General features: G+C 49.4%; 1 protein-coding gene across 12 annotated transcripts in view; it reads right to left on the bottom strand.

The window, feature by feature from the left end:
• Positions 1 to 21,758, bottom strand: part of mapk10 (mitogen-activated protein kinase 10) — a 375,236-nt gene that overhangs the window by 51,701 nt on the left and 301,777 nt on the right. For 11 of the 12 annotated variants that reach the window (XM_072496256.1, XM_072496255.1, XM_072496260.1 and 8 more), the window contains 2 exons: positions 10,454 to 10,517; positions 66 to 143 (listed from right to left, as the gene is read on the bottom strand). In XM_072496256.1, the coding sequence (XP_072352357.1) occupies positions 66 to 143; positions 10,454 to 10,517 (142 nt within the window). Of the gene's footprint in view, positions 1 to 65; positions 144 to 10,034; positions 10,248 to 10,453; positions 10,518 to 21,758 lie in introns of those variants that run through there. The other variant, XM_072496259.1, reaches the window with a different exon arrangement.

The following is a 21,758-nucleotide window of genomic DNA, read 5'->3' on the forward strand; positions in this document are numbered from 1 at the left end:
GAATAGGATATATCTAACATTTGAGAATCAACCTTATTATCTGTGTACAGGGTTACTGGATTTACCTGAGGGAGACGGCTGTCCCTTCACGACACCATTTTTAGTTTTCTCCTCAAAATCCATCACCTCCTTGTAGATTAATTCTGTCAAAAACAGAAGTCAAGTCAATGGAGCATATTTATTTATTAAATTTCATCAAATTTATTCCAGCAGTGATGATTTTTGGGGTCTTTTCTACAGAAATAATATTACCACAACAGCTCAGTGGGCTAGGCAGCTTGTTTGTGATGCAGAACAAGGCCAGCAGCGCGGGTTCAATTCCCGTACCAGCTGAGAATTCTGAATTCTCCCTCTGTGTATCTGAACAGGTGCCGGAATGTGGCAACTAAGGGCTTTTCACAGTAACTTCATTGCAATGTTAATGTAAGCTTACATGTGACAATAAAGATTATTTACATTTACAAGCTGCATTCAGAGTGAACACGAACATCATCTAACTCCTGTTATGATCAATGTAATCATCTACACTATGAACAGGCACTCAGTACTCACAGAAGCCATTTTTACCAGTACCCTATTCTTTCAATCACTTTGACATGCATACTTCTCTTGGCAGACAGTATCATATTATCTCTGAAGCTTGGCTTAACTATATATGAATCAATGCATTCAACACTGCTGCAAGGTACTACAGTGACCCAATGCAGTTTAGGGCAGACAATGGTTGTGAATCCTACTTGATTAGTAACTGCAAGCTAACTTGCAACAAGGAAGATTCGAGGAAGAATTTCAAGAATGGAGAGTTGGGGGGTCTTGGTGAGCTGTGCTGAAATTGTGACCCCCGCCTCCCTCCAATTCAGCAAGGGGTATGCTGTTTGGGGTCAAAAGATCCACTGAATGAGTTTTCACTCCATTGAACTGAAGTTTAAAAATTACACTACGTCATGCTACATAGCAAATCTGGGGTCCTGACTGGGAGCCTTCCCGGTTAACCCCAGGAATTTCAGCCAGCATGTTCCAAATACATTGAGCAGGGCCTATATGTCTTCAAGAGCCAGCATAGGTTCTGCTCTAGACCTACTGAAGGTCCTATCAAAAGGTGAAAGCAAGTGCTTGCACTTTAAGCAAATTTTTCCTTTCTTAACTGTGGAAAAAATTCTATCCATTCTGCTGAACAAAATCCGATACTTAGCCACACCTTCTTGAAGTGGCTGGTATGTGCCTCCTCCATGAGATGGTTGGTCCTATTCTGCCACTAAAGGCATGGACTCCTGCCCCTAGTATACAAAGTATTCCATCCACGGGATTTGGGATTGGGTTTACATGGGGAGGGCTCTGAATGACAGGCTGAAGCCCATCATCAATTCTGCGGAAATTCGGGCGGCACAACGGCGCAGTGGTTAGCACTGCTGCCTCAAGGCGCTGAAGACCCCGATTTGATCCCGGCCCCGGGTCACTGTCAGTGTGGAGTTTGCACATTCTCCCCGTGTTTGCTTGGGTCTCACCCCCACAACCCAAAGGTGTGCAGGGTAGATGAACTGGCCGCGCTAAATTGGCCCATAATTGGAAAAAAATGAATTGGGTAATCTAAATTTTTTTCCTCAAAATTCTGTGGAAATTCAACCCGATCTTTTTCCGTCTAGCTCCCCGTGGGTGGCACGGTAGCACAGTGGTTAGCACTGTTGCTTCACAGCACCAGGGTCCCAGGTTCGTGTCCCGGCTTGGGTCACGGTCTGTGTGGAGTCTGCACGTTCTCCCCGTGTCTGCGTGGGTTTCCTCCGGGCGCTCCGGTTTCCGACTCTTTAGTAATATCTTTGATGATACGCATAAGCAATCATGTAAACACCAATAGATAAAACCTCCAACCAACAGGAGGCAGTAGAGAACAACCACGCGACACTGTTACCTCAGGGAGTCTGGAGATAGACGTTGTAGTGGGTAGTCGCATTTGTAGTAGTTCTTACATAAAAGCAGCAATTTATAGTTAGTAGATTTTGATAGTTTTTTTATTGTTATCTGACTCACAAACTAGACGTTCTCTAGTGCAGAAATTCCGTCCGGCCAAGCACCAGAACGTAACAATCTCAACAACCCATTCTTATTTACTACATTCTGGTGCTTTGCGATAAATTCTATGTGGACATTGTTTCACTAATAGTGACCAGTACCACCAAGTAACTTAAAACATGTGTTGCTAACAAAAGTATCCTTGGACTTCCGGTTGCGGCGATGCGGAGCTAAGCCGCACATTTCGGCAGCTCCCGGAGAGCCCCAACGGAATTTTTTTAAAACTAAATCCCGTGTGGGAAGGTGACGTAAGGTCCCCCTTCCGTCGTATGGAGGGGATTAGCAATGGAGCGGCGGAAAAAGACGCTTTGGAGCAGCGGCAGAAACGAGGGGGAAAAATCAAGATGGCGGAGGTCGGAGATCGAGCAGCATGGGGGCCGGACCAGCAGGAGCTCCTCAGGCGCTGCGTGGAGGAGCTTAAAAAGGAGGTGCTGGCGCCAATGCTGTTGGCGATCGAGGGGCTGAAGGAGACCCAGAAAGCCCAGGCGGTAGAGCTCCGAGAGGTGAAGGACAAAACTAACGAGAACGAGGACGAGATCTTGGGCCTGGCGGTGAAGATGGAGGTGCACGAGGCACTGCACAGGAGGTGGGCCGAGAGACTCGAGGTCCTGGAGAACAGGTCGAGGAGGAAGAATCCCCGGATTCTGGGTCTCCCCGAAGGAGTGGAGGAAGCTGATGCCGAGGCGTATGTGAGCATGATCCTCCATTCGCTGATGGGTGCGGAGGCCTCTCTGAGCCCCCTGGAGCTAGAAGGGGCTCACTGGGTCCTGGCGAGGAGACCCAAGGCTGGCGAGCCGCCAAGGGCGATAGTGGTGAGGTTCCATCGCTTCACGGACAAAGAGAGTGTCCTGAGATGGGCCAAGAAGGAGCGGGCAGCAGATGGGAGAATGCGGTGATCCGAGTCTACCAGGACTGGAGCACGGAGGTGGCAAAGAGGAGAGCTGGCTTCAACCGGGCCAAGGCGGTGCTGCATAAAAAAAGAGTGAGATTCGGAATGCTGCAGCCAGCGCGACTGTGGGTCACTTATCAGGACCGACACCACTATTTCGAAACGCCAGAAGAGGCTTGGACCTTTATCCAAACGGAAAAATTGGACTCGAACTGAGGGATTGTGGATGTGGGGGAGATGTTGACTGTATACAGGGTTGTAAATATGGGTAAAGAATGTTTCACGGGTGAGACGATGGATGGAGATGGGGGAAGAGCTCTTGATGGGGGGACAATGAGGAATGTGGGCGTCGGTGCTGGAGGGAGGTGAGGCTCGGGGATGGGGGAATTGGGATAAGGCCGCAACAGGAGCTGCGCCACAGGGGGCGGGACTGGCTCAGGAAAGCGCGGGCTTTTTCCCGCGTTAGGGAGGGGGGGGATGGAGGAGCGTAAGGAGGAGGAGGGATTTCCACACGGGGGGGTCAACGGGAAGGCGGGGGAAGCCTGGGTCAGCAGGAGTCAGCTGACTTACGGAAGTATTATGGGGGGAGCAAAAGAGCTAGATTCGGATCTAGCGGGGAGGGGGGAGGGGGAGGGGGAGAGGGGGGGACAATAGGGTTGCTGTTGCATTGGCCGAGGGGGAACTGAAAATGGAAGAGGTGTTCGGGGCGGGGGTTCCCCGTCTGGGGGACTGGAGGGTGCGGGAGACGCGGGCACGGGACTGGCCTAAGATAGGAGATGGCTAGTCGGCAGGGGGCGGGGGTGGGTAGCCCCCCAATCCGGCTGATCACGTGGAATGTGAGAGGCTTAAATGGGCCGGGTAAGAGGGCCCGAGTGTTCGCGCACTTAAAGGGACTGAAGGCAGACGTGGCCATGCTTCAGGAGACACATCTGAAGGTGGCAGATCAGGTCAGGTTAAGGAAGGGATGGGTAGGACAGGTGTTCCATTCGGGGCTGGATGCGAAGAATAGAGGGGTGGCAATACTGGTGGGGAAGCGGGTGTCGTTTGAGGTCAAGAACATAGTAGCGGACAATGGAGGCCGATATGTGATGGTGAGCGGTAGGTTGCAGGGGATGGGGGTGGTATTGGGAAATGTATACGCCCCGAACTGGGACGATGCTGAATTCATGAAACGGATGTTGGGGCGTATTCTGGACTTGGAGATAGGAAGCTTGATAATGGGTGGGGATTTCAACACGGTGTTGGACCCAGCACTGGATTGCTCCAGATCTAGGACCGGAAAGAGGCCGGCTGCGGCCAAGGTGCTCAGGGGGTTTATGGATCAGATGGGGGGAGTAGATCAGTGGAGATTTGCCAGGCCTTTGGCCAGAGAATTTTCTTTTTTCTCCCATGTACACAAGGCCTACTCCCGGATAGATTTTTTTGTTCCGGGCAGGGCATTAAACCCAGAAAGTGGAGGGAACGGAGTATTCGGCCATAGCTATTTCAGACCACGCCCCGCACTGGGGGAGGAGAGGGACCAACGCCCGCTGTGGCGGTTGGATGTGGGACTGCTGGCAGACGAGGAAGTGTGTGGGAGGGTGCGGAGGTGCATCGAAAGGTATCTGGAGGCCAACGACAGCGGGGTGGTGCAGGTGGGAGTAGTATGGGAGGCGCTGAAGGCGGTGGTCAGGGGAGAGTTAATCTCCATCAGGGCTCACAGGGAGAAGAGAGAGGGCAGGGAAAGGGAGAGGTTAGTGGGGGAGATCTTAAGAGTGGACAGGAGATATGCAGAGGCCCCCGAGGAGGGACTACTTAGGGAGCGGCAAAGTCTCCAGACGGAATTCGACCTGTTGACCACAGGGAAGGCAGAGGCACAGTGGAGGAACGCACAGGGGGCGATGTATGAGTATGGGGAGAAGGCGAGCCGGATGCTGGCACATCAGCTCCGTAAGAAGATGGCAGTGAGGGAAATAGGTGGAGTCAAGGATGGAAAGGGAATTACGGAGGGGAGTGCGGTGAAAGTGAATGAGGCATTCAAGGCCTTCTACAAGGAGCTGTATAAGTCCCAGCCCCCAGGGGGAAAAGAGGGGATTCGACGATTCTTGGACCAGCTGAGGTTCCCGAGGGTGGAGGAGCAGGAGGTGGCTGGTTTGGGGGCGCCAATTGGGGTGGAGGAGCTGGTTAAAGGACTGGGGAGCATGCAGGCAGGGAAGGCCCCGGGACCGGATGGGTTCACGGTGGAGTTCTATAGGAAGTATGTAGACCTGTTAGCCCCGTTGCTGGTAAGGACCTTCAATGAGGCAAGAGAGGGGGGGACCCTGCCCCCGACAATGTCGGAGGCGACGATCTCTTTGATCCTGAAGCGGGATAAGGACCCACTGCAATGCGGGTCGTATAGGCCGATCTCGCTCCTCAACGTGGATGCTAAGCTGCTGGCAAAAATGTTGGCTACGAGGATTGAGGACTGTGTCCCGGGGGTGATTCACGAGGACCAGACGGGATTTGTAAAGGGCAGGCAGTTAAATACCAATGTGCTGAGGCTTCTAAACGTGATAATGATGCCATCGGTGGAGGGAGAGGCGGAGATAGTGGCAGCTATGGACGCGGAGAAGGCCTTTGACCGAGTAGAGTGGGAGTATCTCTGGGAAGTGCTGCGGAGGTTTGGGTTTGGGAGGGGTTTATCAGTTGGGTTAAGCTCCTATATAGAGCCCCGGTGGCGAGTGTGTTTACGAATCGGCGGAGGTTGGAATATTTCCGGTTTTATCGAGGGACGAGGCAGGGGTGCCCCATGTCCCCCCTGTTGTTTGCATTAGCAATTGAACCTTTGGCCATGGCATTAAGGGAGTCCAGGAAATGGAGGGGGGTGGTTTGAGGGGGAGAGGAGCATCGAGTGTCGCTGTATGCAGACGACCTGTTGCTGTATGTGGCGGACCCAGTGGAGGGGATGGTGGAGGTCATGCAGATCCTAAGGGAGTTTGTAGACTTCTCGGGCTACAAGCTCAATGTAGGGAAGAGTGAGCTCTTTGTGGTACATTCGGGGGATCAGGGAAGAGGGATAGATGACCTACCGTTGAGGAGGGCAGAAAGGAGCTTTCGGGAAGTGAAAACATTAATGGTCAGCGACGCGGCAGGTTGCTACATGAAGATATGGGTTCAAAGACAAGGAAAATTAGGAGAAAGGTTAAGAGGAAATATAACTTAGGAGAGGTTACTGATCGAGGTGTTAAGATTCAGAACAGAGCTAAAAAAGCCAACATAAGTGTACTTTACCTGAATGCTCGTAGTATTCGGAATAAGGTAAATGAGTTGATGGCGCAAATCATCGTGAATGACTATGATTTAGTGGCCATTACTGAAACATGGTTAAAGGATGGTCGCGACTGGGAGTTAAATATCCGAGGGTATCAAACTTTTCGGAAGGACAGAGTGGATGGGAAGGGAGGTGGTGTAGCTCGGTTATTTAAGGATGACATCCGGGCAACAGTAAGGGATGACATCGGTGCTAGGGAGGATAAGGTTGAATCCATTTGGGTGGAAATCAGGAATAGTAAGGCGAAAAAGTCACTGATAGGAGTAATCTATAGGCCACCAAATAGTAACATTATGGTGGGGCAGGCAATAAACAAAGAAATAACTGATGCATGTAGAAATGGTACAGCAGTTATCATGGGGGATTTTAATCTACATGTCGATTGGTTTAACCAGGTCGGTCAAGGCAGCCTTGAGGAGGAGTTTATAGAATGTATCCGCGATAGTTTCCTAGAACAGTATGTAATGGAACCTACAAGGGAACAAGCGGTCCTAGATCTGGTCCTGTGTAATGAGACAGGATTAATTCAGGATCTCATAGTTAGGGATCCACTCGGAAGGAGCAATCACAATATGGTGGAATTTAAAATATAGATGGAGGGTGAGAAGGTAAAATCAAGGACAAGTGTTTTGTGCTTAAACAAAGGAGATTACAATGGGATGAGAGAAGAACTAGCTAAGGTAGACTAGGAGCAAAGACTTTATGGTGAAACAGTTGAGGAACAGTGGAGAACCTTCCAAGTGATTTTTCACAGTGCTCAGCAAAGGTTTATACCAACAAAAAGGAAGGACGGTTAAAAGAGGGAAAATCGACCGTAGATATCTAAGGAAATAAGGGAGAGTATCAAATTGAAGGAAAAAACATACAAAGTAGCAAAGATCAGTGGGAGACTAGAGGACTGGGAAATCTTTAGGGGGGCAACAGAAAGCTACTAAAAAAGCTATAAAGAAGAGTAAGATAGATTATGAGAGTAAACTTGCTCAGAATATAAAAACAGATAGTAAACGTTTCTACAAATACATAAAACAAAAAAGAGTGGCTAAGGTAAATATTGGTCCTTTAGAGGATGAGAAGGGAGATTTAATAATGAGAGATGAGGAAATGGCTGAGGAACTGAACAGGTGTTTTGGGTCGGTCTTCACAGTGGAAGACACAAATAACATGCCAGTGACTGATGGAAATGAGGCTATGACAGGTGAGGACCTTGAGAGGATTGTTATCACCAAGGAGGTAGTGATGGGCAAGCTAATGGGGCTAAAGGTAGACAAGTCTCCTGGACCTGATGGAATGCATCCCAGAGTGCTAAAAGAGATGGCTAGGGAAATTGCAAATGCACTAGTGATAATTTACCAAAATTCACTAGACTCTGGGGTGGTCCTGGCGGATTGGAAATTAGCAAACGTGACACCACTGTTTAAAAAAGGAGGTAGGCAGAAAGCGGGTAATTATAGGCCAGTGAGCTTAACTTCGGTAGTAGGGAAGATGCTGGAATCTATCATCAAGGAAGAAATAGCGAGGCATCAGGATGGAAATTGTCCCATTGGGCAGACGCAGCATGGGTTCATAAAGGGCAGGTCATGCCTAACTAATTTAGTGGAATTTTTTGAGGACATTAACAGTGCGGTAGATAACGGGGAGCCAATGGATGTGGTATATCTGGATTTCCAGAAAGTCTCTGACAAGGTGCCACACAAAAGGTTGCTGCATAAGATAAAGATGCATGGCATTAAGGGGAAAGTAGTAGCATGGATAAAGGATTGGTTAATTAATAGAAAGCAAAGAGTGGGGATTAATGGGTGTTTCCCTGGTTGGCAATCAGTAGCTAGTGGTGTCCCCTCAGGGATCAGTGTTGGGCCCACAACTGTTCACAATTTACATAGATGATTTGGAGTTGGGGACCAAGGGCAATGTGTCCAAGTTTGCAGACGACACTAAGATAAGTGGTAAAGCAAAAAGTGCAGAGGATACTGCAAGTCTGCAGAGGGATTTGGATAGGCTAAGTGAATGGGCTAGGGTCTGGCAGATGGAATACAATGTTGACAAATGTGAGGTTATCCATTTTGGTAGGAATAACAGCAAAAGGGATTATTATTTAAATGATAAAATATTAAAACATGCTGCTGTGCAGAGAGACCTGGGTGTGCTAGTGCATGAGTCACAAAAAGTTGGTTTACATGGTGCAACAGGTGATTAAGAAGGCAAATGGAATTTTGTCCTTCATTGCTAGAGGGATAGAGTTTAAGACTAGGGCGGTTCTGCTGTAATTGTATAAGATGTTAGTGAGGCCACACCTGGAGTATTGTGTTCAGTTTTGGTCTCCTTACTTGAGAAAGGACGTACTGGCACTGGAGGGTGTGCAGAGGAGATTCACTTGGTTAATCCCAGAGCTGAAGGGGTTGGACTACGAGGAGAGGTTGAGTAGACTGGGACTGTACTTGTTGGAATTTAGAAGGATGAGGGGGGATCTTATAGAAACATATAAGATTATAAAGGGAATAGACAGGATAGATGTGGGCAGGTTGTTTCCACTGGCGGGTGAAAGCAGAACTAGGGGGCATAGCCTCAAAATAAGGGGAAGTAGATTTAGGACTGAGTTTAGGAGGAACCTCTTCACCCAAATGGTTGTGAATCTATGAAATTCCTTGCCCAGTGAAGCAGTAGAGGCTCCTTCATTAAATGTTTTTAAGATAAAGATAGATAGTTTTTTGAAGAATAAAGGGATTAAGGGTTATGGTACATGCAAATGAGGGCGTTTGTGAGGCGGCAGGTGAGGGAATTCCCGCTGCTCCCGGCACAGGGGATTCAAGACAGGGTGATTTCGGGCGTATGGGTCAGAGAGGGTAAGATGTCGGCGATATAGAGGAGATGAAAGAGGGGGAGGCTTTGGTAGAGGAGCTGAAGGGTAAATGGGAAGAGGAGCTGGGGGAGGAGATTGAAGAGGGTCTGTGGGCTGAAGCCCTAAGTAGGGTTAATTCCTCTTCCTCGTGTGCCAGGCTTAGGCTGATACAATTTAAGGTTGTTCACAGAGCGCATATGACGGGGACGAGGCTGAGCAGGTTCTTTGGGGTGGAGGACAGATGTGGGAGGTGCTCAGGAAGCCCGGCGAACCATGCCCATATGTTTTGGTCGTGCCCGGCACTGGATGAGTTCTGGAGGGGAGTTGCGAGAACTATATCCAAGGTGGTGAAAGTCCAGGTCAAGCCAAGTTGGGGGCTAGCATTACTTGGAGTAGCGGACAAGCCGGGAGTGCAAGAGGCGAAAGAGACCGGTATTCTGGCCTTTGCGTCCCTGGTAGCCCGGCGGAGGATCTTGTTAGTGTGGAAAGATGCGAAGCCCCGCAGTGTGGAAGCCTGGATAAATGACATGGGAGGGTTTATCAAGCTGGAGAAGATAAATTTTGCCTTGAGAGGGTCTGCGCAGGGGTTCTTCAGGCGGTGGCAACCGTTCCTAGACTATCTCGCGGAGCGTTAGATGGAGTTCGGTCAGCAGCAGCAGCAACCCGGGGGGGGCGGGGCTGTGGGGGGGATATCTTTCTTGGGGGGGGGGGGGGGAGAAGAGGGAGGGACGGGGAAGGGGGTTTTTCTGGGGGGGTATCTGAGCAAGAAAATACATAAATGATCCGGAAAACTGATATGTACGGGAGGAATCCAATGTACAAAGTTCTGTATCATATTGAACTGCCATGTTTATGTCTTGCTATGCGAGCTTTCTTTTCTTTTTGTTACGGGGGGGGGAGGTTTTGTTTGTATGGTTGAAAATTTTGTTTAAAAATTCAAAATAAACATATTTTTTTTTAAAGTATCCTTTATTTCTTGCTGTATGTTTACAGATAGCGGCCGAAATCTTCCGTCCTCGTTCGCTGCTTGTATTCGCTGACAGTGAATGGTGTTTTGGCTGGAATGCTAAATTTTCTGATCTCACTTGCAATGGGTCTCACAATGGACGAGAGTTCAGTAAATATGACGCAGTCGATCTTTAACTTTCTGCTCAGACATAACACTGTTGATGCAGATTAAAACTGACTGTTATAGAAAGCACTGATTTTCAATTCAATTGATTTACACCTTGGAAGCCAGTTGACAATCACCCATCATTTCTCACAATTTAGTGAAGGTGGTGATATTCATCATACTTGGAATATTTTGTGTAGAATTATCAAAATATATATGATCATAATTGTAACCAGAGTTCTTGTTTCGCATTACCTTTCCATTCATCGATACTGTGCTCTCTCTCATCAAGCTGTTTATCATAAATCTTGGGAGGAGGCTACAAAACAAAGGGCACGTATATTACATAGCATGGCACAGAAATTTACATTTTAGACACCTCTCTTTCCTCAGAATGAGACAGAATTATCTACTGTTTTAAAATAATCCCCGCACTGCGTTATTAGTTATTGAAATTGCTGTTCCTGTGCGATCAATAGGTTAACTGTAAGTTAATATATGCCAATCTACAAAACACAGAGAAAATGATAAACAGCTTCAAACATCTATTGCAGCCCCGAAAGAGCTGATAGCTCAAAACACATCATACAACTGAAAATGTTTCATTTTGTCTCTGGGTTTCGTTTCTTCCTATCAGCAGTGTTATCTGTCACCGTACTATGTATATCGAGTTTAGAGTGGCTTTCTCTGGCTTATTTTATTTACGGCTCATTGGTTTTCTATCCTGGGTTAGCTATAGATGTTACTGTTCTCACAAGCCACTAAGAGCTACATATTGGGTTTTGGGTGCACAGCAGTCAGCCATTAGTGACAGGCTTCTGTCTTGTAAGGCGTTGGCTTGCTTCATGGTGTTCAGCTCTGTGCGATGCTGTTTATCAGGAGCCCCACTCCGGAGCTGTATTGGCTGCAGCAGACGACAGTGGTCTGAGAAGATGAACAATATATTGGCCTTTGTTCCTTCTGGACCCTCTTCTCGGCCAGCTGAACCTTGCTTCTGCTCACCTCTTCTAATGCCTTTCCAGACAGACAGCCTCCAGAGGCCGTGGTTGTCAGTGACTTTCTCCCAGTTTTCAGTTAAAATGTCTGCCATCTTCATACCTCACTTGCAGTAGAGGTCGTGACCCAGTGGCCTGTTCAGCATACAGAAGGTCTTTGACTATACAGCCATCATCAATCCAATGAATGTGGTTGTGATATTGTACACAATACGGCAAATGTGTTCTCACTAGTGCTCTGTATCACTGAGGCATAACCTCCTTACTTTTGCATTCAATTCCTTTCACAATATATAACTTTCTATTTGTTTTCCTAATTACTTGCTGTAACTGCATATATTAGCCTTTTGTGATTCATGCAATAAGACATCCAGATCCCTCTGCATCTAAGGGCTCTCCAATTTCTGACTATTTAGATAATAAGCTTCTCTTTCATTCTTCCTCCCAAAATGGACAAGTTGACATTTTCCCACATTATACTCCATTTGACAGATCTTTTTACACTCACTTACCGTAGCTAAATTTCCATCTGTCCTCTTCACAACTTACTTTCTGACCTATCTTTGAGTCATCAACAAATTTGACAACCATCCCATCCATCCAAGTCATTTATATAAATTGTAAACAGGTATGGTTCCAGCACTGATCCCTGTGGCACACCACTTCTTACATCTTGCCAACCTGAAAAAGACCCATTTATGCCTACTCTCTGCTTCCTGTTAGCCAGCCAATAGCCATGCCAATTTGTTACCCCCTATATCATGGGCTTTTATTTTCCACAATAACCTTTGGTGTGGCACCTTATCACATGCCTTCTGGAAATCTTAGTACAGTACATCCAATGGTTCCTCTTTATCCACAGCACATGTTACTTCCTCAAAAAACTTCAATAAGCTGGTTAAACATAATTTTCCTTTCACACAACCATGTTGACTCTGCCCGATTACTTTGAACCTATCCAGGTGCTCTGCTATAGCTCCTTTAATAATAGTTTCTACGACTTCCGGTTGTGGCTATGCGGGGCTAAGCCGCACATTCGGCGGCTCCCACTAAAACTGACTTTTGGGCTCTCCAGAGGAGCCCCAATGGCAATTTTTCGACGACTTACAGTGTGGGAAGGTGATAGCAAGGTCGTCTCCCCCCCCCCCCAATAGTATATGGATTGGACCAGGAGTGGAGCGGTCAAAAAAGCGCTTTTGGAGCAGCGAAAAGTGCGAGGGAGAAAAAACAAGATGGCGGCGGACGGAGATCAAGCGGCATGGGGGCCGGAGCAGCAGGAGTTTCTCAGGCGCTGCTTTGAGGAGCTGAAGAAATAGGTGCTGGTGCCAATGCTGACGGCCATCGAGGGGTTAGTGGAGACCCAGAAGGCCCAAGGGGCGGCGATCCGGGAGGTGCGGGAAAAAACCTCGGAGAACGAGGATGAGATCTTGGGCCTGGCGGTGAAGATGGAGGCACACGAGGCGCTGCACAAGAGGAGGGCGGAAAGATTCGAGGACCTGGAGAACATGTCGAGGAGGAAGAATCTTCGGATTCTGGGTCTCCCTGAAGGAGTGGAGGGGGCCGATGCCGGGGCTTATGTGAGCACGATGCTCAACTCGCTGATGGGTGCGGAGGCCTCTCCGAGTCCCCTGGAGCTAGATGGGGCTCATCGGGTCCTGGCGAGGAGACCCAAGGCCAACGAGCCGCCAAGGGCGGTAGTGGTGAGGTTTCACTGTTTTGGGGATAGAGAGTGTGTCTTGAGATGGGCCAAAAAAGAGCGGAGCAGCAGGTGGGAGAATACGGAGATCCGAATCTATCAGGACTGGAGTGCGGAAGTGGCAAAGAAGAGAGCTGGTTTATATCGGGCCAAGGTGGTGCTCCATCGGAAGGGGGTGAGGTTCGAAATGCTGCAGCCAGCGTGATTGTGGGTCACATTTCAGGATCGACACCACTACTTCGAAACGCCTGAGGAGGCTTGGACCTTTATACAAACTGAAAAGTTGGACTCAAACTGAGGGTTTGTGGTTGTGGGGGGGGGGGGGGATGTCGGTTGTATACAGGGTTTTAACTATGCGTAGGGAATGTTCCACGGGTTAGGTGATGGATGGGGACAGGGGAAGATATCTGATGGGGAGACTGTGAGAGAGTGTGGGCGCCGGTGCTGGAGGGAGGGGAGGCCCGGGGATGGGGGAATTGGGATAAGGCCGTAACAGGAGCGGCGCCAGAGGGAGCGGGGCCGGCTCAGGAAAGCGCGTGCTTCTTCCCGCGCTAGGGAAGGATGGAGGGGAGGGGTGGAGGAGCGCACACTGATTGCTGGGGAGGAGTGGGAGGGGGGATTCCCACACGGGGGGGGGTCAATGGGACGGCGGGGGAGGCCGGGGTCAGCAGGAGTCAGCTGACTTACGGGAGTGTTATGGGGGGAGCAAAAGAGCTAGATACGGATCTAGCGGGGGGCGAGGGGGAGGGGGGAGGGGGGGGGAAATAGGGTTGCTGCTGCATTGGCCGATGGGGAACTGGAAACAGAAGAGGTGATCGGGGCGGGGGTCCCCCGTCTAGTGGACTGGAGAGAACGGGAGGCGCGGGCACGAGACTGGCCTAGAAAAGGAGATGGCTAGTCGGCAGGGGGGGTGGGGGGGGGGGGGGGGGGGGGGGGGTGGGGGGGGTGGGTGTGGGGGGGGGGGGTGGGGGGGGGGGGGAGCCCCCCAATCCGGCTGATAACTTGGAATGTGAGGGGCCTGAATGGACCGCTTAAGAGGGCCTGAGTGTTCGCGCACTTAAAGGGACTGAAGGCAGACGTGGTCATGCTTCAGGAGACACATTTGAAGGTGGCAGACCAGGTCAGGTTAAGAAAGGGATGGGTAGGACAGGTATTCCATTCGGGGCTGGATGCAAAGAACAGAGGGGTGGCAATACTGGTGGGGAAGCGGGTGTCGTTTGAGGCCAAGAATATTGTAGTGGACAATGGAGGTCGATACGTGATGGTGAGCGGTAGGTTGTAGGGGGCGTGGGTGGTATTGGTAAACGTATACGCCCCGAACTGGGATGATACTGGATTTATGAAGCGCATGTTGGGGCGGATTCCAGATCTGGAGGCAGGAAGCTTGATAATGGGGGGGGATTTCAACACGGTGTTGGACCCAGCATTAGATCGCTCCAGATCTAGGACGGGGAAGAGGCCGGCTGCGGCCAAGGTGCTTAGGGGGTTTATGGACCAGATGGGGGAAGAAGATCCGTGGAGATTTGACACGCCCCTGGCCAAGGAATTTTCTTTTTTTTCTCACGTACATAGAGCCTACTCCCGGATAGATTTTTTTGTTTTGAGTAGGGCGCTGATCCCGAAAGTGGAGGGAACGGAGTACTCGGCCATAGCCATCTCAGACCACGCCCCGCACTGGGTGGAGCTGGAGTTAGGAGAGGAGAGGGACCAACGCCCGCTGTGGTGTCTGGATGTGGGATTACTGGTGGATGAGGAGGTGTGCGGGAGGGTGCGGGGGTGCATTGAAAGGTATTTGGAGGCCAACGACAACGGGGAGGTGCAGGTGGGGGTAGTATGGGAGGCGCTGAAGGCGGTGGTCAGGGGAGAGGTAATCTCCACCAGGGCTCACAGGGAGAAGAGAGAGGGCAGGGAAAGGGAGAGGTTAGTGGGGGAGATCCTGAGGGTAGACAGGGGATATGCAGAGGACCCCGAGGAGGGACTACTTAGGGAGCGGTGAAGTCTCCAGATGGAATTCGACCTGTTGACCACAGGGAAGGCAGAGGCACAGTGGAGGAAAGCACAGGGGGCGACGTACGAGTATGGGGAGAAGGCGAGCCGGATGCTGGCACATCAGCTCCGTAAGAGGATGGCAGCGAGGGAGATAGGTGGAGTCAAGGATAGCAGGGGAACTACGGTGCGGAGTGCGGTGAAAGTAAATGAGGCATTTAAGGACTTTTATGAGGAGCTGTACAGATCTCAGCCCCCAGCGGGGGAAGAGGGGATCCGACGATTTCTAGATCAACTGAGGTTCCCGAGGGCGGAGGAGCAGGAGGTGGCTGGTTTGGGGGCGCCAATTGGGTTGGAGGAGCTGGTTAAAGGACTGGGGAGCATGCAGGCGGGGAAGGCCCCGGGGCCAGATGGGTTCCCGGTTGAGTTTTACAGGAAGTATGCGGACCTGTTAGCCCCGTTGCTAGTGAGGGCTTTCAATGAAGCAAGGGAGGGGGGGACCCTGCCCCCCCTGCCCCCGACAATGTCCGTCCGGGGCACTGATCTCTCTGATCCTGAAGCGGGATAAGGACCCATTGCAATGTGGGTCGTATAGACCGATCTCGCTCCTCAATGTGGATGCTAAGTTGCTGGCAAAAGTGCTGGCTACGAGAATTGAGGACTGTGTCCCGGGGGTGATTCATGAGGACCAGACAGGATTTGCAAAGGGCAGGCAGCTAAACACCAATGTGCGGAGGCTCCTAAACGTGATTATGATGCCATCGGTGGAGGGAGAGGTGGAGATAGTTGCAGCTATGGACGCGGAGAAGGACTTTGACTGGGTGGAGTGGGAGTATCTCTGCGAAGTGTTGCGGAGGTTTGGGTTTGGGAGGGGTTTATCAGTTGGGTTAAGCTCCTATATAGAGCCCCGGTGGCGAGTGTGGCTACGAATCGGCGGAGGTCGGAGTATTTTCGGCTGTATCGAGGGACGAGGCAGGGGTGCCCCCTGTCCCCCCTGTTGTTTGCATTAGCAATTGAGCCTCTGGCCATGGCATTAAGGGAGTCCAGGAAATGGAGGGGGGTGGTCCGAGGGGGAGAGGAGCATCGGGTGTCGCTGTATGCGGACGACCTGTTGCTGTATGTGGCAGATCCAGTGGAGGGGATGGTGGTGGTCATGCTGATCCTAAGGGGGTTTGGGGACTTCTCGGGGTATAAGCTCAATGTAGGGAAAAGTGAGCTCTTTGTGGTGCATCCAGGGGACCAGGGAAGAGGGATAGACAACCTACCGTTGAGGAGGGCGGAAAGAAGCTTTCGGTACTTGGGGATCCAGGTAGCTAGGAGCTGGGGGGCCCTGCACAAACGTAATTTGACGCGGCTGGTGGAGCAGATGGAGGTTGACTTCAAAAGATGGGATGTGTTGCCACTCTCGCTAGCGGGCAGGCTATAGTCGATTAAAATGATGGTCCGCCCGAGGTTTCTTTTTGTGTTCCAGTGCCTTCCTATTATGATTACCAAGGCTTTTTTTAAGCGGGTAGGTAGGAGCATCATGGGTTTTGTGTGGGCAAACAAGACCCCGAGGGTAAGGAGGGGGTTTCTGGAGCGTAGTAGGGACAGGGAGGGCTGGCGTTGCCGAATCTGGGTGGCTATTATTGGGCAGCCAACGTGGCGATGATCCGTAAGTGGGTAATAGAGGGAGAGGGGGCGGCATGGAAGAGGTTGGAGATGGCGTCCTGCAAAGGAACAAGCCTGAGGGCGCTATTGACGGCACCGCTGCCGCTCTCGCCGACAAGGTACACCACGAGCCCGGTGGTGGCGGCAACGCTAAAGATCTGGGGGCAGTGGAGACGACATAGGGGTGAGATGGGAGCCTCGGTGTGGGCCCCGATCCGGGAGAACCATCGGTTCGTCGTCCTAGGAAGGATGGACGGGGGGTTTCGGAGCTGGCATTGGGCAGGGATCAGAAGGATGGGGGACCTGTTTATAGACGGGACGTTTGCGAGCCTAGGGGCGCTGGAGTAGAAGTTTGGGTTACCCCGGGAAATGCGTTCAGGTATATGCAAGTGAGGGCGTTTGTGAGGTGGCAGGTGAGGGGATTCCCGTTGCTCCCGGCACAGGGGATTCAGGACAGGGTGATTTCGGGTGTATGGGTCGGAGAAGGCAAGGTTTCGGCGATATATCAGGAGATGAAAGAAGAGGAGGCGGCTTCGGTAGAGGAGCTGAAGGGCAAGTGGGAGGAGGAGTTGGGGGAGGAGATTGAAGAGGGTCTGTGGGCTGATGCCCTGAGTAGGGTTAATTCCTCTTCCTCATGTGCCAGGCTCAGCCTGATACAGTTTAAGGTTATTCACAGAGCGCATATGACAGGGGCGAGGCTGAGTAGGTTCTTTGGGATGGAGGACAGATGCGGGAGGTGCTCGGGAAGCCCGGCGTATCACGCCCACATGTTCTGGTCGTGCCCGGCACTGGATAGGTTCTGGAGGGGTTTCGCGAAGACTATGTCCAAGATGGTGAAAGTCCAGGTCAAGCCGAGTTGGGGGCTGGCATTATTTGGGGTGGCGGACGAGCCGGGAGTGCAGGAGGCCGAAAGAGGCCGGTATTCTGGCCTTTGCGTCCCTGGTAGCCCGGCGGAGGATCTTGCTCATGTGGAAGGACGTGAAGCCCCCCAGTGTGGAAGCCTGGATAAACGACATGGCAGGGTTCATTAAGCTGGAGAGGATAAAGTTTGCCTTGAGAGGGTCTGCGCAGGGGTTCTTCTGGCGGTGGCAACCGTTCCTAGACTATCTCGCGAAGCGTTAGAATGAGGTCGATCAGCAGCAGCAGCAACCCGGGGGTGGGGGGGAGGGGAGGGGAGGGGGGTGTTTCTTTCGGGGGGGGGTATCTGTGCGGGCGGGGGAGGGGTTTTTCCTAGTGGTACTTGTAAAAAAGCATATGGGAGGGTTAATATGTGAAGAAACCAATTGTCTAAGTTCTGTATTATGTTTGATTGATATGTTTATGTTCTGTTCTGTTCTTTTCTCTTTTTCTTTTCTGTTGGGGGGGGGGTTAATTGGTTGAAATTTTTGTTGGAAAAACTTTGAATAAACATATTTTTTTAAAAAAAATTATAATTTCTAACATTATCCCTCTGATAGATGTTATACCCAAACCAGTACAAGACTAGAAACCACCCAATGCATAAAAATCAAGGCAAAACTAACTTTAACTACTATTAGCATGTTACTCATTATACAGTGATCTTTCAGAAGGCAATGGCACATATTGGTCATGCCTCCTTGGTAAATATCAGCCTCCTTAGTCACACCTGTCTTTACCAGGCTGCTGTGTGCCCTGCTGGAGCACCTGGGATTGAGACCCTGTGTATGCCACCTGACACCACTGACTGCCCGTTCCTGCTTTTGGTGCCATGCCCTGTACTAGAGTTGCACTGAATGTAGTTCCTATGGTGCCAATAAAATGTGAATGAGAAAAGGAAGCCATTACCCAGTGAATAAAAACTCTAACTTAGTTACTGCAATTCCTCCAGGAACAACTGTTTTCTTCGAGCCAGATGAATTAATCACTTTAGTAAGAGCAGCAAATGTGATTGTGTCCTCCCTTAACTTTCTAATTTGACAGCTGAATTGCACAAACACACAAACCCATTAGACTAGTGCTCACTTTCAAATTGTGCTTACAACAATTTTGGTAGTGTTGGGAAATGCAGCAATTATTGGATATTGGAAAGCCATGCCATGGGAAAGATGATAAAAGTAAATAATTCTGCAGTCACTTGATTGATATATCAATGGACAGAAAATTGACTGAAACTACAGATGATGCCCAAGCTGGTCTACAAGGATTCGCAGGCATAATAGGTGGGGGACGAGATGGATTTGCCTGTCACCAGCACTATACTGTGCCTATAACAAGGAGTGGCAGGTATTTTTAGAGTAGACGGTATTGCCCTACAGAGGAAGTTCCTTTCTAATCGGATAAATATGCCAGTGTATGCAGTGCTGATATGCTTAATATATATATAATGAGGGGAGCAGCCAGCTGAACTTGCGTGCATTGCGTGTTTGATGTTCTTCATCATCCCCACCCTCAGCCCCAAGAGAATAATGGCAGTTCAAAAAAATACAAAGTAACTGCATGCCATTAAGATTCCTCTTGGCTTTTACCACCCACTTTAAATGGGCAGATTGAATCCTTGGCTGAACATCCACTGGAAGCTTAGAAACTTGTCTGGTATGAAGCAAATTCCCACTGTTTCTCCTCTTGTGAAGGCATAGACTCCTACTGAGATATGACTCCCAAACAACAAGCAATTTGTCCAAGTGGCCAATTTTTCTGCAAGAGTTAAAAAAAAATTTTTTTTTTAAGTACCCAATTCATTTTTTCTAATTAAGGGACAATTTAGCGTGGCCAATCCACCTACCCTGCAAATACGAGGAGAATATGCAAACTCCACATGGACAGTGACACGGGATCGAATCCGGGTCCTCGGCGCGTGAGGCAGCAGTGCTAACCACTGTGCTACCTTGCTGCCTATTTTTCTGCAAGAGTTTAGACAATATTTGGGAGCATTCCAGATGAGATATCAAACCCAGGTTGAGTTCCATAGAGCAGGGAAATGGGACTGACCGCATTGCTCTGCAGGGAGCGAGCATGGGTTCAATGGACCAAGTGGTCTCCTTCTGTGCCACATGGCTCTAACTCTACGACTTTCACATTGGTGCATTGTACAGCAGGTTTCACTGGATAGTAATCAGGAATACAAACGAGGAAGCAGTCAATACATACTGCGATCAATTGTGATATCCCAACTGCAACTGAGTTTGGCTAACTCAGGCAGAAATTGACGCAGTTACTTTTTGACTTTGATGTTCAAAGTTAACGTTGGCGTTGAAGCTTTGGGGGATCACTTGAAAGACTCATTTTAGTTTGATGTCCTACTTAACAAATTATCTTTCATTTTCTTAAACCAATATAATTGCTCTAAAAGCTCTACAGAAATAAAAGAGAGCAGTTGACAGTTTTTGAATACTGACGTACAGTGTATGGAGAGATTGATTCATCCGGCACTTGATTGAACGTTATAGTTCACCTTCAGACAATGTCTAGGCTAATCAAAAAGAATTTAGCAATCAAACCTTGGCCCTCGGTGAAAAGAAAAAATGCCTGGTTTTGAGTATACTTGAAGAGACCAAGATGATGTTATAAAGCCAAAGAATGAACATAGAACATAGAAAATACAGCACAGAACAGGCCCTTCGGCCCACGATGTTGTGCCGAACCTTTGTCCTAGATTAATCATAGATTATCATTGAATTTACAGTGCAGAAGGAGGCCATTCGGTCCTTTGAGTCTGCACCGGCTCTTGGAAAGAGCACCCTACCCAAACTCAACACCTCCACCCAACACCAAGGGCAATTTGGACGTTAAGGGCAATTTATCATTGGCCAATTCACCTAACCCGCACATCTTTGGACTGTGGGAGGAAACCGGAGCACCCGGAGGAAACCCACGCACACACGGGGAGGACGTGCAGACTCCGCACAGACAGTGACCCAAGCCGGAATCGAACCTGGGACCCTGGAGCTGTGAAGCAATTGTGCTATCCACAATGCTACCGTGCTGCCCTTAAGAACAAATAAATCTACACTATATCATTTTACCGTAATCCATGTACCTATCCAATAGCTGCTTGAAGGTCCCTAATGTTTCCGACTCAACTACTTCCACAGGCAGTGCATTCCATGCCCACACTACTCTCTGGGTAAAGAACCTACCTCTGATATCCCTCCTATATCTTCCACCTTTCACCTTAAATTTATGTCCCCTTGTAATGGTTTGTTCCACCCGGGGAAAAAGTCTCTGACTGTCTACTCTATCTATTCCCCTGATCATCTTATAAACCTCTATCAAGTCGCCCCTCATCCTTCTCCATTCTAATGAGAATAGGCCTAGCACCCTCAACCTTTCCTCGTAAGACCTACTCTCCATTCCAGGCAACATCCTGGTAAATCTGCTTTGCACCTTTTCCAAAGCTTCCACATCCTTCCTAAAATGAGGCGACCATGAATGAATGAATGAAGCTCAAGTAGTTTATAAAGCCAGCTCATTTGTCATATTATTACACCTCTGTAGTATGCTACCCTCATCCAGCTAGCCAATCTTTCTGTATTGTAATTCCATGCTTCTTACCATGATTGTTACTCAGCAGAGTTTATTTTAATGTTACCAACATTATATTGCAGTTCAGGTTTATATTTCTTATTGTCACCACTTTTTCATAGAATCCCTACAGTGCAGAAGGAGTCCATTCAGCCCATTGAGTCGACACCGACCCTCTGAATGAGCCCCCTACCAAGGACCACTCCCCCACCCTATTCCTGTAACCCAGTAACCCCACCTAACCTTTTGGACACTAAGGGCAATTTATCATGGCCAATCCACCTAACCTGCATATCTTTGGACTGTGGGAGGAAACCGGAGGAAACCCACGCAGACACGGGGAGAAAGTGCAAACTCCACACAGACAGTCACCCGAGGCTGGAATTAAATCCGGGACTCTGGAGCTGGGATTTAGTTCCAGTTCTTCAAGGACAGAACCTGACCTTTCGATTAGGCACTTTACAGCCTTCTGCGCTCAACATTGAACTCAGCAATGTCAGACAATAAACTCTGACCAGAAAATGTGTTTCTGCTTTTTTTATAAAACATGTGGCCCAGTGGTTAGCACTGCTGCCTCACAGCATCAGGGACCCAGGTTCGATTCCGGCCTTGGGTGTTTGTGTGGCGTTTTTAAAAAAATGTATTCTATTATAGACATGTGTCAAAGCAGGTTACAACCCATAAACTGCCAGGGAAACATACTTCCCAGCAACCAACTATACAGTGTGTACAGACTTTTCACCCTTTTTCA

The sequence above is a fragment of the Scyliorhinus torazame genome, chromosome 3, assembly GCF_047496885.1.
Source record: "Scyliorhinus torazame isolate Kashiwa2021f chromosome 3, sScyTor2.1, whole genome shotgun sequence".
Classification (NCBI taxonomy): Eukaryota; Metazoa; Chordata; class Chondrichthyes; order Carcharhiniformes; family Scyliorhinidae; genus Scyliorhinus; species Scyliorhinus torazame.